This window comes from Nyctereutes procyonoides, unplaced genomic scaffold (assembly GCF_905146905.1).
Source record: "Nyctereutes procyonoides isolate TBG_1078 unplaced genomic scaffold, NYPRO_anot_genome, whole genome shotgun sequence".
NCBI lineage: Eukaryota > Metazoa > Chordata > Mammalia > Carnivora > Canidae > Nyctereutes > Nyctereutes procyonoides.
This window is the reverse complement of record NW_026575021.1, coordinates 1699795-1713663: the sequence shown is the minus strand read 5'-3', so window position 1 is coordinate 1713663 and position 13869 is coordinate 1699795. Positions and strand designations below refer to the sequence as shown.

Here is a 13869-nt window from a genome sequence, read left to right as displayed (position 1 = left end):
TTATTATTAAAGTTTTTTCCATGCTGAGCATAAAGGAGTTATTTTTGTCACTTATGCCCCTGATAGAATCACAACCAAGTCCCTGATAAAATGTAATCCACAGCTGCCTATGTAATCTGGACATGCTGAGATTTTAATGTGTTATTACCCAGGCTGACTGGATGCTATTAACGAATATTGCCGCCAGCTATTGTTATCCTAATGTACTGGAAGTAGTAATTTCTATTAATGTTACATATCCATAACATTACTTGTTATAGCAATACTTTGTATCTTTATTTAAAAAACGGTGTTGATGTCTGACAGTATCAGGTAAAGCTGGCAATTAATGTCACATTCTAACTGGCTACAGCTAATCAGCTCGCCTACTCTGAATATCAAATAACTACATAATGGGCAAATTTCCATTTGTGAAGCTTTTTAATGCTTTCTTTTGTTTCCCATTTGGCTCTTTTCAATTGTTTATAGAATGTGGTTTGTCATATGTTAATTTGCATGATGGGGTGAGGAGATGGGAGGGCAAAGGTTACCCACGTGCTCACTGGCTTGCTCTCATTGCCTGTTCCCACTGTTCCCTGAAGCACTTATAACCCATCAGATTTGCAAAGTCAACTTGGTACAAATCAATTGAACTCCACATTGAAATTCTGAAGGGTTTAGAGTCCTGTGAAACCAAGATGCGAGTCAGTGATCCAAATGACAGCGCTGGCAATTTACTTGCACTCATTCCTCACTTTAATTCTTTAGAGGAGTAACTGCTCTATGCTCATTGAAGACTGCATGAATTAAAGTTGGGAGAGTATTAGCCACACAAAAGGCATCACAGTAACTGCTTCTTAAACCTGGGTAATTTTCTCCTTCCACAAACAAGGCTACTGAAGGCAAAAAAAAAAAAAAAAAAAAAAAAAAAATAGAGAAAAGGAAGAACATCACAATTTAATTCATGAAATTTTGTGTCACTTATTTAAAGAGGGCAATTAAGCTTATTACTTATTTATTTCATCAGCAGAAAAAAAAAATGTTTGGGATTGAATATGAGTTGTTATTAACCTTTTGCCCAGAAAAACATCACTCTGTTTGCAAGCAAATAAACAAAAACAGGCTTCTTATGCCACAGAAGTTTCTCAAATGTATAAGGTTTTTTTGTTTTGTTTTGTTTTGTTTTGTTTTGTTTGTTTTTGGTGAAAACTGTGGAAAGGAATTATTCAAGACATAAAAGCAGTGGTAAATCAGAAGATGAATCACATTCTTCCAATTAGAAGTTACTTATCTGTTGGTATTTTCCCCTTGGAACCAAATAATCGTAATGAATGGGCACATCTATATTTCTGATAAACAGAATTTCTTGTGTTTGAACATATGGTTTGTGGTGCATTTTAACCATCTACCTAATCTTTAAACCACAAACAATGCAGCTTCTAAATTTTTGACATAATTTACTTAACTTCATATGTCTTCATTTGTGGCTCATGAATGAACAACTAACCTGATGTAAAATGAATCATTTCAAATGACTGAAGTATAATGATTTTTACTAATTTCTACTAAATTTATTCCAGGATTTCCTGCCATCATTAACAACTTTCTACCATCCAGTTTTTGCTTGGGTTATTCTGAAAAGGTGCTGGCGACTAGTTTTCAAGCCATTGCTCTACATTTTGCTGCTGCTTAGCTTTCATTCTCTTCTAGAAAGTAGTACACAACAAAATAAGGTGTTTTGTGTAGATGTGTTCTTTTATTTTTCTTGTTTTCTTCTGTCACTAACTTGTTTTTTCTATTCTGTGTTTAATCTGCTGTCTTAATGGATTCAGCTTCAGAAAAGAGAGCGCTCTTGCAGAGCCTATGTCCAGGTACTTTCTGCGTTTTTATAAATGTGTTAAGTTGTTGAATTGTCTGTTGGTGGTAGCATTTATGGGCATCTGATAGATAAATGATAATGTACCCTGTTGAGCTAAAGGGATTTCAGGGAGGGCATGAAGTGTGGGAATAGAGAGACTTTCGTTGCAAGGGTATGTGCTGAAAAGAAATTTGGCAGTGCCCATGCTCTGTCATACAAGATGGACAGAGACCAACAAGGAGGTGTAACTTGGCATGTGACCATTTTGATCATAATTAAAAGGTGAGTTGGGTGTCCTACATAAATCTCTGATTTCTGCATAGAGGTATGTATGAAAACATTTCATGAGTACATTGGGCCAGCTAATATTTGAGTAGCAGATCATTCAGAAATGACATTAAATCCAAGTCCTCTAAGACAAATAATAGTTCAGAATACTTTCATGCTTCTGTACCAGAATGTTCAACCCATGCTGTGACTGTCTTACTTTCCCACTCAGTATAAACAGTTTAGTTCTGATATAAATGTAATTTTTCTCCTGTTAACATGTTGCAATTTGTTCCTAAGCAGGGTAGAAACCATTCCTATGTTTATGGGTTCTGTGTGAAAAGAATCTCAGAAACAATCTTTATAGTTATTTTTACAAGGGAGGAAGGCAGGAAAGCAGCTTAGAGGTGGAAAATTTTTCCTTTTCCCCCGCTAGGTTTTTTGGCTGGTCTAATAATTAAATTGACATAAGACAGATTAACAGTAGAAAAAAAAAAAAGATTCCAAATGTATAGGAGCACCCAAAACATGTAAGACTCATATGAAGCTTATATATCATCCTGAGCTAAGAATGGGATAGGGGCCCGGGACTTCACAAAAGAGGGAGGAAAATAATTTACATCAAACATATTAGATAGATAAGCTTTAATATGCATTTTACTTTGTAAATAAATGAATGTGTATGAGAAACGTTCTGTTGTTTTTGTTTTTTGTTTATTCTCCTAAGGTTTTGGGAAATAGATGATAGATAGATAGATAGATAGATAGATAGATAGATAGATAAAACGTATCCTCTTAATATGTGCACTAGGTAGAGAAGTTGAAGTATTTTGCAGCAATGAAAGCTGAAGATAATTTTTGAGCAATATTACGATTGTTTTTGATTGCTATCTATGCTATCCCTTTAATGGGGCCTTGGAGATAATTAGCCTTTTGGTATTTAAATCTATGAAATGCATGGTCATTCAAACATGAATCTCTGATGGAAAATTAATAGCACAGTTTATTCAATGGCTGATTTCCTGGTGTTATAATTGACTGGCTGTGAATAAATGTTTCAGCTATTGACTAAACATCTGATAAGACCAAATACAAACAGAATATTTGTGAAGCAGAAATGCTCTGCTCACTAAGACATGGCATTACTTCTATTCGTTTTAATATAGATTATTACTCTATGAAATTCTAGAGTAAATAATACTTTAAACTTTATTTACTCTATTCAAATTTTAAAGACTTGTCTGATGTTCTGTGTTGTTTCTATGTTTGGAGAACATTCTGAGCTATTCTACGAAATAGGTATAAAATATACTGGGAGTACTTTATTAATTAAATTTGAAAAAATATAATTGCTTAGGTATCATGAGATTCTTTTAAAATGTGGCTTTTCCATGGGTATAAGCAGTGATTCTTCTAGGTTTGACTTTGGTTTGACTTTGACCACCAAATCCATTTAGCTTTTAATTATTTAGAGGTACGATGTCTAGTCTATGAATATCTGGTTCCATCTTTTACTTCTTCTTCCTTCCTACATTTGTTTATTCCACTGAAAAAGCACAATAAAATATGGACTATCATCTGTCAGCCATGATAACTGATAATGGATCTGTAGGGGAACAATCGAAAGGTGATTGCTTTGATTTTTTTAAAATAATAATGTGAATCCCCCAATACTCATTATGCTTGCACATCCACAATTTTAACAAAAATCAAACAATTGGGTCCAATATTTGTTTCATTTAGTTTTAATTTAGGTTACACTAAAATCTGTTTACTATCAAAAGATAGAAATGAGTCATAGTAAAAAAAAAAAAATTCATTACCATGTCTTGGGCAAAATAGATACCTTCATTTAAGAAGAGAGTGTTGAGTTTTATACCAGTGAAGACAAGTAAGGCTTGTGTTACATATGTGTATTAATTAACTACTCTGATGTCCCGTATTAATAGAAGGTACCTTAAAGATGAAAATGCATTAGCTTAGATCAGGAGAGAGAGGTCCGACCCAAAGTCACACACTAGCACCCATGGCACTAATGCCTCAAGTGCTTTCTCAGCATCAACAATTTATTTTTAAGAATAAATGCAGTTATTAGGCAGTAATTGTGTAACCATCACCATGTGGCCCAGTTTGCATAAATTCCTATTTAATATCCACACTAATCCTATAATATAATTATTGCTATTTTTAACTTACAGTAGAGAAAATAAGGCCCAGGTGGAATTAAATGACCTTCACAAGATCAAATGATAGTAATGGAGGGGGTCCTGAATTCAAAGCAGGACTTCCTGACTCAGAAGCTCATGCTCCAAATCCCTAGGATACCACTGTTAAAGAACTGACTTCAGTTTTGGTGTTAGAAGTCAGGATATACCTTCTGATTTATGTTTATTGATTTATTTTACTGTATGTCAGGGATAATATAGAGTAAAATAGTTTTATTTTTCTTTTTGTTTGAGATTGAGTTCAAATGGCTCTATAGCAATCATTTTGTACTGTTGACTAAGTGCAAATGCACACATAATTTACTTCAAGGTCTTTTTGTTTTCAGAGGACACTGTGATAAAAAAAATTATCATATTAAGGGAGGGGAAGAGCAAATAGGAAATACAGTAACTCTGTTAAAGGAGTATCTGTCAAACTATTCTCCAAAGTGACCACACCCTCTTACATTTCCAACCAGCAATGTAGGAGAGAGTTTTGTTCCTTCACATCCTCAGCAATGCCTGTTATTTTCTGTCTTTTTTGATTATAGCCATTCTAGTACAGGTGAATTGCTGAAGTCCTTAACTCCAGTCCTAAACTGGAGAAGAGGGGTGTGGGAGTGTAATCTGTGAACCAGGCAAATGTCATATGGCTCCAAAAAGAGATGTGTGGTTTTCATGAGACTCTGGGAGGAGATTGTGATCTCAAACCACTTAAGAACAACTGCTTTCATGTTCTTTAAATGTAAGCAGAACTTAAATTTACTTCTTTTTTTAAAATGACTTTATTTATTCATGAGAGTCACACAGAGAGAGGCAGAGACATAGGCAGAGGGAGAAGCAGGCTCCTTGCAGGGAGCCTGATGTGGGACTGGATCCTGGGACTCCAGGATCATGCCCTGGGACCACCCAGGCATCCCTAAATTTACATTTTTTTCTCATTTTTAAAGTAGTAATATTTGTTAGCATTGTTCTCTTCTTTAACAGGAAATATTAAGAATTACCAGCATTCATTTTTCATAGCTTTCAAAGCAAGACACTTTCCTAGTTAAGAAATACACACACACACACACACACACACACACACACACACATATATATATATATATATATATTTTTAATTTTTGTTAGCAATTCCTTTTGCTCTCCAGATCTCAGAGGCAGCACATATTCTTTAGAGAGTCTGCAGTCGGATGACCTTGCTTAGTGGGAAATATAAGTACATGTAATTATCAATATGAATCTTTGAGTCATTCTTGGAATCTGCTATTACCTGCACAATCAGGTTGAGAACTGATCAGAAAAAATTTCTAGATTGATGCAAATGAATACACACACACACATCCCTGGTTTCATTCCTTCCCTCCTTCCTCCTCCTTCCTTCTTTCTTTCCTTTCTTTCCTCCCCCTCTGAAGCTGCCACTGCCACCTTCTTCTTCTTCTTCCTCATAGGTCTGTGTTCTTTAAAGCCTCCAAAGTATTTGGGGGCACCTGGGTGACTCAGTTGCTTAAGGGTCTGCCTTTGGCTCAGGTCATGATCTGAGGATCCTGGGACTGAGTCCGAGTGTTGGGCCCCCTGCTCTTCGGGGAGTCCGCTTCTCCCTCTGCCCTTCCCCACTGCTTATGCTCTCTCTCTCTCTCCCTCTTCTCTCTCTCTCAAATACATAAAAAATCTTTAAATTTTTTTAAAATCCTACAAAGTATTTGAAACAAACCATCTGTTTATTTCAATTCAGAACTATGATTTGCTCATTACTTACTTACTTTGTTTTTGCCTTAATTATCCACTAGATATCTCTATCCTAGGCACTCGCAGTGCAAAAACAGTATCTGTCTTCGACTGTGAAAAAAACCCACATAATAGTTAACAACAAAAACATTCATAAATTAATAGTTGAGCATGGGGCCTAATAACATTATCAGCGCTGAGAATACAGCAATGCACGTAACAGGCAAAACCCTGCTCTCCCTCCTAGGGTAAGATTTCTAGGGGCAGAATAGAAACAATACAGTATGGATGTGAAAAATCTGGCATATGAGACAATGATAAATACTAAGGAAAAAAAGAAAGCAAGAAATGCATCACTGAAGTGACTTTGGAACAAAACAGTGAAGGAAGAGGAGGAGTGAGCTATGTAGGTATTCTGGAAAAAACACTGTAGCAGAGTGACAGTTTCCAAAGTAGAAATCTGCCCGTGGTCCAGACGTCCAGAGCAACTGGTGTATTGTAGAAGAGAAGATGGTCATGGGGCATGAGTCTGAGGGGTGTTAAGGGCCCAGATCTGCTAGACCATTGTAAGGATGCTGGCTTTTATTCAGAGAGACACAGTAAACCACTGTAGGTTTCTGAGCAGAGCGATGACATGAGCTAATGTGTTTTAAGAGTGAAAAAGTAGATTATTGCAGGAAAACTAAGGGCTTAAGCAGGGTGACCAAGGATAATAATGGTCAAATAGAGTATGGGTATGAGATCTTGGGATAACTACTCAGGTTCACGATTTTGTTTGTTTTGTTTTGTTTTGTTTGTTTTAAGTATAACAAACAGGACTTGCTAGGAGTTGTATGTGAAACCTCAGAGGAAGAGGAGTCCAAATGACAGTGCTTTATGTGAGCAACTGGAAGGATGAAGGAAGTCACTATTAATTGAGATGGTCTGCCTGTGACCAAGTTGGGACAAGCACAAAAAGAACTTCAACTTTGGGGCATGTCCACTTTGCGATTCTTTTGAGGTGTGCAATGCAGATGTTACATATTCAGTCAGATATACAAGCGTGAAGGTCAGCTCGGAGGTCAGGCTAGAAAGAGACATTGGGTGATGTTTCACTTCAAGTGACATTCACAGCCAGTGTGCTGGATGAATTCATCAAGGCAATGAACATAGGAAGAGAAGAGAAAAGAATCTAGGAAAAAAAAAAAAAAGAAAGAAAGAAATCTAGGATGAGTCCCAGGACACTGTTATACTCCCAAGATGTCAGGGAGGCCAAAGAACAACTTGAAGGAACAGAAAAGACCTGCAGAGCATGGTGTTCAGAAATCAGCTCGGGTTCTTTTTTACACAGAGGAGGAAGTAATGTCAAGGGCTGCTGAGTCTGCTCAGAAGTGCCAATGCAGCTTCTCAAGGATTAAAAGTAACATCAGCTTTTGATTAATTAACAACAACAACAAAAAATCCCAGAGCCCTTATATCTATATTATGATATGTACTATCTAAATAAACATTTTTACCTATTCCTTTCATTTTTTTTTCTTCTCTAACGCAGACTTTCTGTGAGCCAAAGTTGCTACTTGCACCTTTGACAAAGTGCAAATTGAATTATGCCCGTTTTACTTGTCTGCCTTTGGTGCATAAGACAAGGAGGATTCTAACCTCCATTTATACTGCTAGGAAGAAATTAATGAGTATTTTCAAGTTCCTTGTTTGGTCACTTAATTGGCTGTGTGACAAAGAGCTCCGCGGTGCATGTCAAACAACTTTCGGAGGCCTCTGATGATTTGTGCTTTGCTTGACTTGTGATACTATTCTGTGTGGCCTGTCAGGCTGGATATCCTTGTTAAAGTGGCTAGAATAAATTGGCTAGTGGTGTGCATACAATGTAGTATATTAACTACAGCAACAGGGAGTACTTTTAGCAGCTCTTTCAAGAGATTTCGATGTTTGCCCATAAGCATCAAAGCCAACCCAAACTTTCATTTAATATAATTAAAAGGACATCTGAAAGTAGTTTGAATCACAGCAGGTTCTTGAGGTTTGGTAACCCTTTGTTAAAACCCTGTGAACTTAATATATTTCACAGCTTGATAAATCTGCACTTGATTTGTGTCAGTAAGAGAGAAAATATAAATCTGCACCCTGCGTGTTTCTGGTGCCCTGAACCTATTGCTGAAAGACACTGAGATCAAAGAAAGTGACTTCCACCTACAAAACCAGAGTAGTTTTCTTTAGATGAAGAAGTCGTAAGGATTCTGTCCTGTAAGGTGTAGTCATTAAATGCTGTCATAAAGCAATCACTGAATCAGAAGACAGTAAAACCATATGTAATGTATGCAGAGTAAATTATACAGGTTATTATTTAATGCAGACAGGTCAGTTCATAAATCTAATAATTAAAAAAGCCTCCAAAGGATGATGGCAGATGTTGATGACAGAGATCCTACTCTGACGTGCAAAGAACATCATCCTGGGAATCTCTCAAAATTCCTGTGGTGAATGTATCAGGCCAACCAGTGATGGCTGCCTTACTGAGTCATTTCCGACTCTTCCATTTTGCACATTTCCTATAAATAAACAAAATATTCCAGCTGCTCTTTGTATATACATGGTTTATGAATGCTTCAGGAAGTAATCCTTATGAGGCTTAAAAAAAACCTTCTGTTTTTAAATAAAATATTTTCCTCTAAAACAAAAATATTTTCCCACTTCTTTTCACCAAGATGTAGCCTGTCTTGTAATTTTTTAATCAAAGCCCGGGTCACTACTTAATTGTAAAATTGTTAATTTAAAGCCTTTCTAATGCATCACTGCTCTCTGAAATGCTTACCTGAAGAAAAGTTTTCGAATAGATAGAAAATAAATAGATATTATTTCTGTGCAAACACAAAAAGAATGAACATCAATTTACTTTGTTATTGCTTTAATATCTTTATGATCACATAAGCTAACCAGAAGGAAAAAGATATTAAAAATAGCATTACAGATTTAAGATCCCACTTTGTAAAGTTATCATTACCTTTTCTGGTGCAGGTCAGAAAAGAAATAGAAGTTTTAAAGTGTAATTTGCAGTAAAGTAGTTGCCTGATGACTTGGAACCAAACAAATGATTTTTTAGTACTGCTCCCAAACAGAGTTATAATTTTGATATTTTCCTTTATCTAATGTATGAATTTTATACAGCTGGTAGTAACAAAAACTTAGCTGGGTGGCTTAAACAAACCAGGGCTTTATTCATGTGCATAAAAAAGAAATGCAGATGATGTAGTCCAAGATTAGCATGAAAATTTCACATTAGAGATGGAGGCTTCTTCTGTTTTTCTATTCTATTATCTTTAGCACATGGACTTCCATCCTCAAAATGAGCCGATGGCTACTAGGTTCCAATCATCACTTCATGCAAAGCTCTGCACAGGAAGAAGGAGAAGGACAAGTAACTAAACGATTCAGTGTCCAGTGAGTCTATGTCTAAGTCAAAGAATGTTATTGGGCAGCTAGCATTCTTAGAGGCAACCAAAAATACTTTTTTTTTCCCCTCATGTAGTGGTATATGTTGATATCTTCATCCAGTTTTTTTTTTTTAAAGATTTTATTTATTTATACATGAGACACAGAAAGAAGGCAGAGACATAGGCAGAGGGAGCCTTGTGCGGGATCACACCCTGAGCCGAAGGCAGACACTCAACCGCTGAGCCAACCAGGCGTCCCCCAGTCCCCCATTTTTGATATAATAAGCTACCATAGATTTATAACAATATAGGGTTACTTTTGCACCCTAAATACAGATTAAAATTCTCTTTTTTGATCATTCTGTTAGTTAGTCTTGGGCAATCATTTTGTTAAAAAAGTTATTTCCAATCCTTTTCAGATAGCATTTTTCTTCTTTTTAAGTAGTAGTAGTAGTGGTAGTAGTAGTAGTTGTTGTTTTTAATAGCTAATAGCTAATATGGGCACATGGATTAAATTTCAAAAAGTAGGAATAATAGAAATATCTCGCCATGGCTTTGGCATTGCTAAGTTCAGGGTGTGCCACTCACCCTGTGATCTAGTTGGGAGGTGCCTCCTGGAGTTGTGTAGTAACAATCCTCCCTTCCCTTCCTCTCCCCAGACATTCAGCTCTCCTTCAAAGCAATCACTATTAGTAGCCTCTTCAATATCCTACCAGAGAAGACTATTTTTATTCTTATCCATGTTTTTATAATATGTTTTTTCATAAACCTTATCATACAATCACAAAACATTATCGTTCTCTCTGCTTACAGTAAGGACTTTGGGAGTAGCAGTAGCATTGCTCCATTGAAAGGACTAAATGTGCAGAGAGAATCACAAGGTAGCCTTGTATCATGGTTCACATCAACGAAACAACGTCACTCGTCATCAGTAGGAAGTGGGTTGAATAAACTGGTACACCGAATAGTGGAATACTACTTAAGCCACAGAAGGAATGAGGTAGATGTTGCATTGATCTAGAAAGGTGGGTGTAGTGTATTAGAGGACAAAACCAACAGGCAAGCAAAACCCAACAGATAACAGCATTATTATAGTGATCACATTTGTTGGTATGTACGTGTAGATGTTTGCAAGTCTGGAGGGACCCACAACAAATTGTCGGAGTGATTTTTACTTTAGGTGAGGTTGGTGGTGGTGTCCCATAAACAGACTTTCAGGTTTTAATTTATATACTTCTGTATTAAACAATACTGTTTTCAGGCATGTACCTTTTTTTTTAAATAATATGCATTATTTTATGAATTTATATGTCCTACTTCAAAGTAAAAATTCATAAAACTCGATTGATTGTCCCTCAAGAACTGCTTCTCTGTGATTTTTTTCTCTTTATTTCACAAGCATTCTATCAGTTCTCAGGGAAAAAAATATCTAGGGTCATTATTATTTCAAGAAGGGCGTTGGGGATATTTTTATGGTCGAGTTCATTTTGAAATCATTGGAAAGTATCCTCCTTTTCCTTCTGTGATACCGCACTCTTCTGGCTCTGTCTTCTTCAATCTGTGGTGTTGACTATTTTTTCTATATTTACTCCTCTATCCTGAGTGTTTCTGGGCCATTGATTCTTCTTCTACCACTCAGTTTATTTGCGTAATGTCAGACATACCAATGGCTTGTTTCTTTTTTTTTTTAAGATTTTATTTATTCATGAAAGACACACAGTGAGAGAGAGGCAGAGTCACGGGCAGAGGGAGGAGCAGGTTCCATCTAGGGAGCCTTATGTGGGACTCGATCCTAGGCCCCCAGGATCACGCCCTGAGCCTAAGGCAGATGCTCAATGGCTGAGCCACCCAGGCATCCCCAATGGCTTGCCTCTTATTTAATTACATGATTCCTAAACCTATGTCAAGAAGAGATGTTGAGGGTTGTCTGGGTGGCTCAGCATTTGAGCATCTGCCTTTGGCTCAGGGTGTGATCCCGGAATCTAGGATCCAGTTCCGCATTGAGCTCCAAGTGGAGAGCCTGCTTCTCCATCTGCCTATGTCTCTGCCTCTCTCTCTGTGAGTCTCTCATAAATAAATAAATAAATAAATAAATAAATAAATAAATAAATAAATAAATCTTTAAAAAATAAATAAATAAAAAACAGATGTTGAGTAGTAAGCTACAGCTAAAATGGTAACAACATGCCCCAAATATGCCACATTGGAATATTGATTCTTTTGGGCTGAAAGGAACAAACGCTCTAAATGAACCCTTCTCTTCCATTAGTTTCCCCTATATTTTTTTCTAGTTATCTTCCCACAGCATACTCTTTTTGAAAGCTTAAACCCTTTTCCTTTATCTTGTCACTTCTTCACAAATGAAGTATTGTTTGTTTATTTATTTATTTAAAGATTTTATTTATTTACTCATGAGAGACACACAGAGAGAAGCAGACACAGGCAGAGGGAGAAGCAGGCTCCATGCAGGGAGCCCAACGTGGGACTCGATCCCGGGTCTCCAGGATCACGCCCTGGACTGAAGGCGGCGCTAAACCACTGAGCCACCCAGGCTGGCCCTTGTTCTTTTAAAAAAAATATATTATTAACATAAAATACTAGATAAAATTTATCTCATGTTTATCTCATGTCAGTTTAATTCTCAGTGCTTGGCATTGAACTGGTATATACTCTAAGAGGGTAGACTAGAGGGAAGGTTTTTCCTCCCTTGCCAGGCTTCCATAGACCTCTTAAATTGATTCCATTCAAGTACTTTGCACTCAGAATAGGTACCCTTTACCTTTTAATGAACAAAAATCGGTTTCTCTTTATTTCCATCTTAAATGAGTGTCACCACATTGCCTACGTTCAGATTCCATGCACTGTACTCCTTTATTTCCCTTACCAACTAACTTTAATTAATCAACCAATTTTGAAAAATACCTGTGGAATCTCTACTTTTCTTTATCCGCAGAGTCAGAATGTTTGGATTTGAACCCTAGTTCTGCCCTAGCTTAGTTAATTAACCTTTAGCAAGTTATTTCACTTCTCTGAGTCTCCGCTTTCTCACTGCAAGATGAGGATCATGTTCGTTTCTGCCTCATTGGGTTATTGTCAGAATTAAAGGAGTTGACGTGTAAAGCATTCAGATGAGAGTTTGGAGCATAATAAATATTTCGTTAAACATTATTTATTTGGAAGAGAAAGAGAGAATGAGTGGGAGGGGCAGAGGGAGAGGAAGAGATAATCTGAAGCAGATTCTATGCTCAGCGCAGGGCCTGCTGTGGGGGTCTCAGTCTCACAACCCTGAGATCATGACCTGAGCAGAAACCAAGAGTCAGGTGCTTAACTGACTGCACCACCTCCAATACTCAATAAGTATCAGCCATTATAATTTATATCACTCCTCTACTTTTTCATGGACTTCTTGCTGCTTTTAGGAAGAATTGTACATATCAAACATGTTATGCAAACTTTTTTGGAAACTAGCCTTCACTCACTTTCCTGCCACTGAACCACTGGCACTCTGCTCTGCCATGGGAAATCTTGACAGTTCCTTGGAGGTGTCTGTTTTGTCTGATTGGTCAATATTGAATTTGAGCTTGAAATTTTACTTCATAGAGCCTTTTCAATACAGCGCTTAAACCCTGTGTTGCCACTGTCATAATATTTGCCATGTTTCTACTTGTTTAATAGTCTGGCGTTCCCATATTGTCATCACTTTTAAGGACAGGAAAGTATCACCCAGTTGAAAGTACTTAGTTAATATTTGTTGAATAACTGTTGAGTTAGCAAGAAGTTTAAGTCCAGTTTATAGCTCTATTTAATTCCTGTAACTCAATATAGATTTATTTGACAGCATTCAATCATTTAATTCTAATTGAGATTTTTTAAATAGTACAATAAATTGCGGTTTGCTAAAAACAGTACATTTTTTTTAAGCAACAAGGGATCTCTTAAAGAGGCAGAATCTTTTCTATGAAATTTTAGTTTCATCTTGTACTACTGTTCAGGCCTCTTATCACTATATTAAGGTCAGTTGTGTTATATAATCTAATTTTAATTAAGACTTGAAAATGCCAACACTTCACTGTAATATAAAAGGGAGTCCAGAGATTAGTAGTTTTTATATGTTTAATAATATTAAATGACAGTGATTATAAAAAGAACTTTAGGTTATTGATCAGATGTGTAAATATCAGTCACTGAACTTGACTTCTAATTAAAAAAAAAACAGTAAGTTCAAAACTGTTTGGAAGACTCCTCTAACATTTGATCTTTAAAATTTTGATTTGAATCTATATATAAATGTATGTTAGAGTATAATGTGCCCTATTCAGTAACAGTTTTAAGCTTTTGTTCTATTTTACTTTATTCTCAACTGATAACCTTCATATCAAGAAATCAAAAAGGAGGAATTAAAGAA

General features: G+C 36.4%; 1 protein-coding gene across 8 annotated transcripts in view; it reads left to right on the top strand.

Annotated features, from left to right (window-relative positions):
• ADGRL3 (adhesion G protein-coupled receptor L3) overlaps positions 1-13869 on the top strand; it is a 518213-nt gene that overhangs the window by 374379 nt on the left and 129965 nt on the right. For 5 of the 8 annotated variants that reach the window (XM_055340466.1, XM_055340441.1, XM_055340416.1 and 2 more), the window contains one exon: positions 1812-1850. The exons of the other annotated variants lie outside the window; for them this stretch is intronic. In XM_055340466.1, coding sequence (XP_055196441.1) covers positions 1812-1850 — 39 coding nt within the window. The remainder of the gene's footprint in view (positions 1-1811; positions 1851-13869) is intronic. 8 annotated transcript variants of the gene reach the window in all.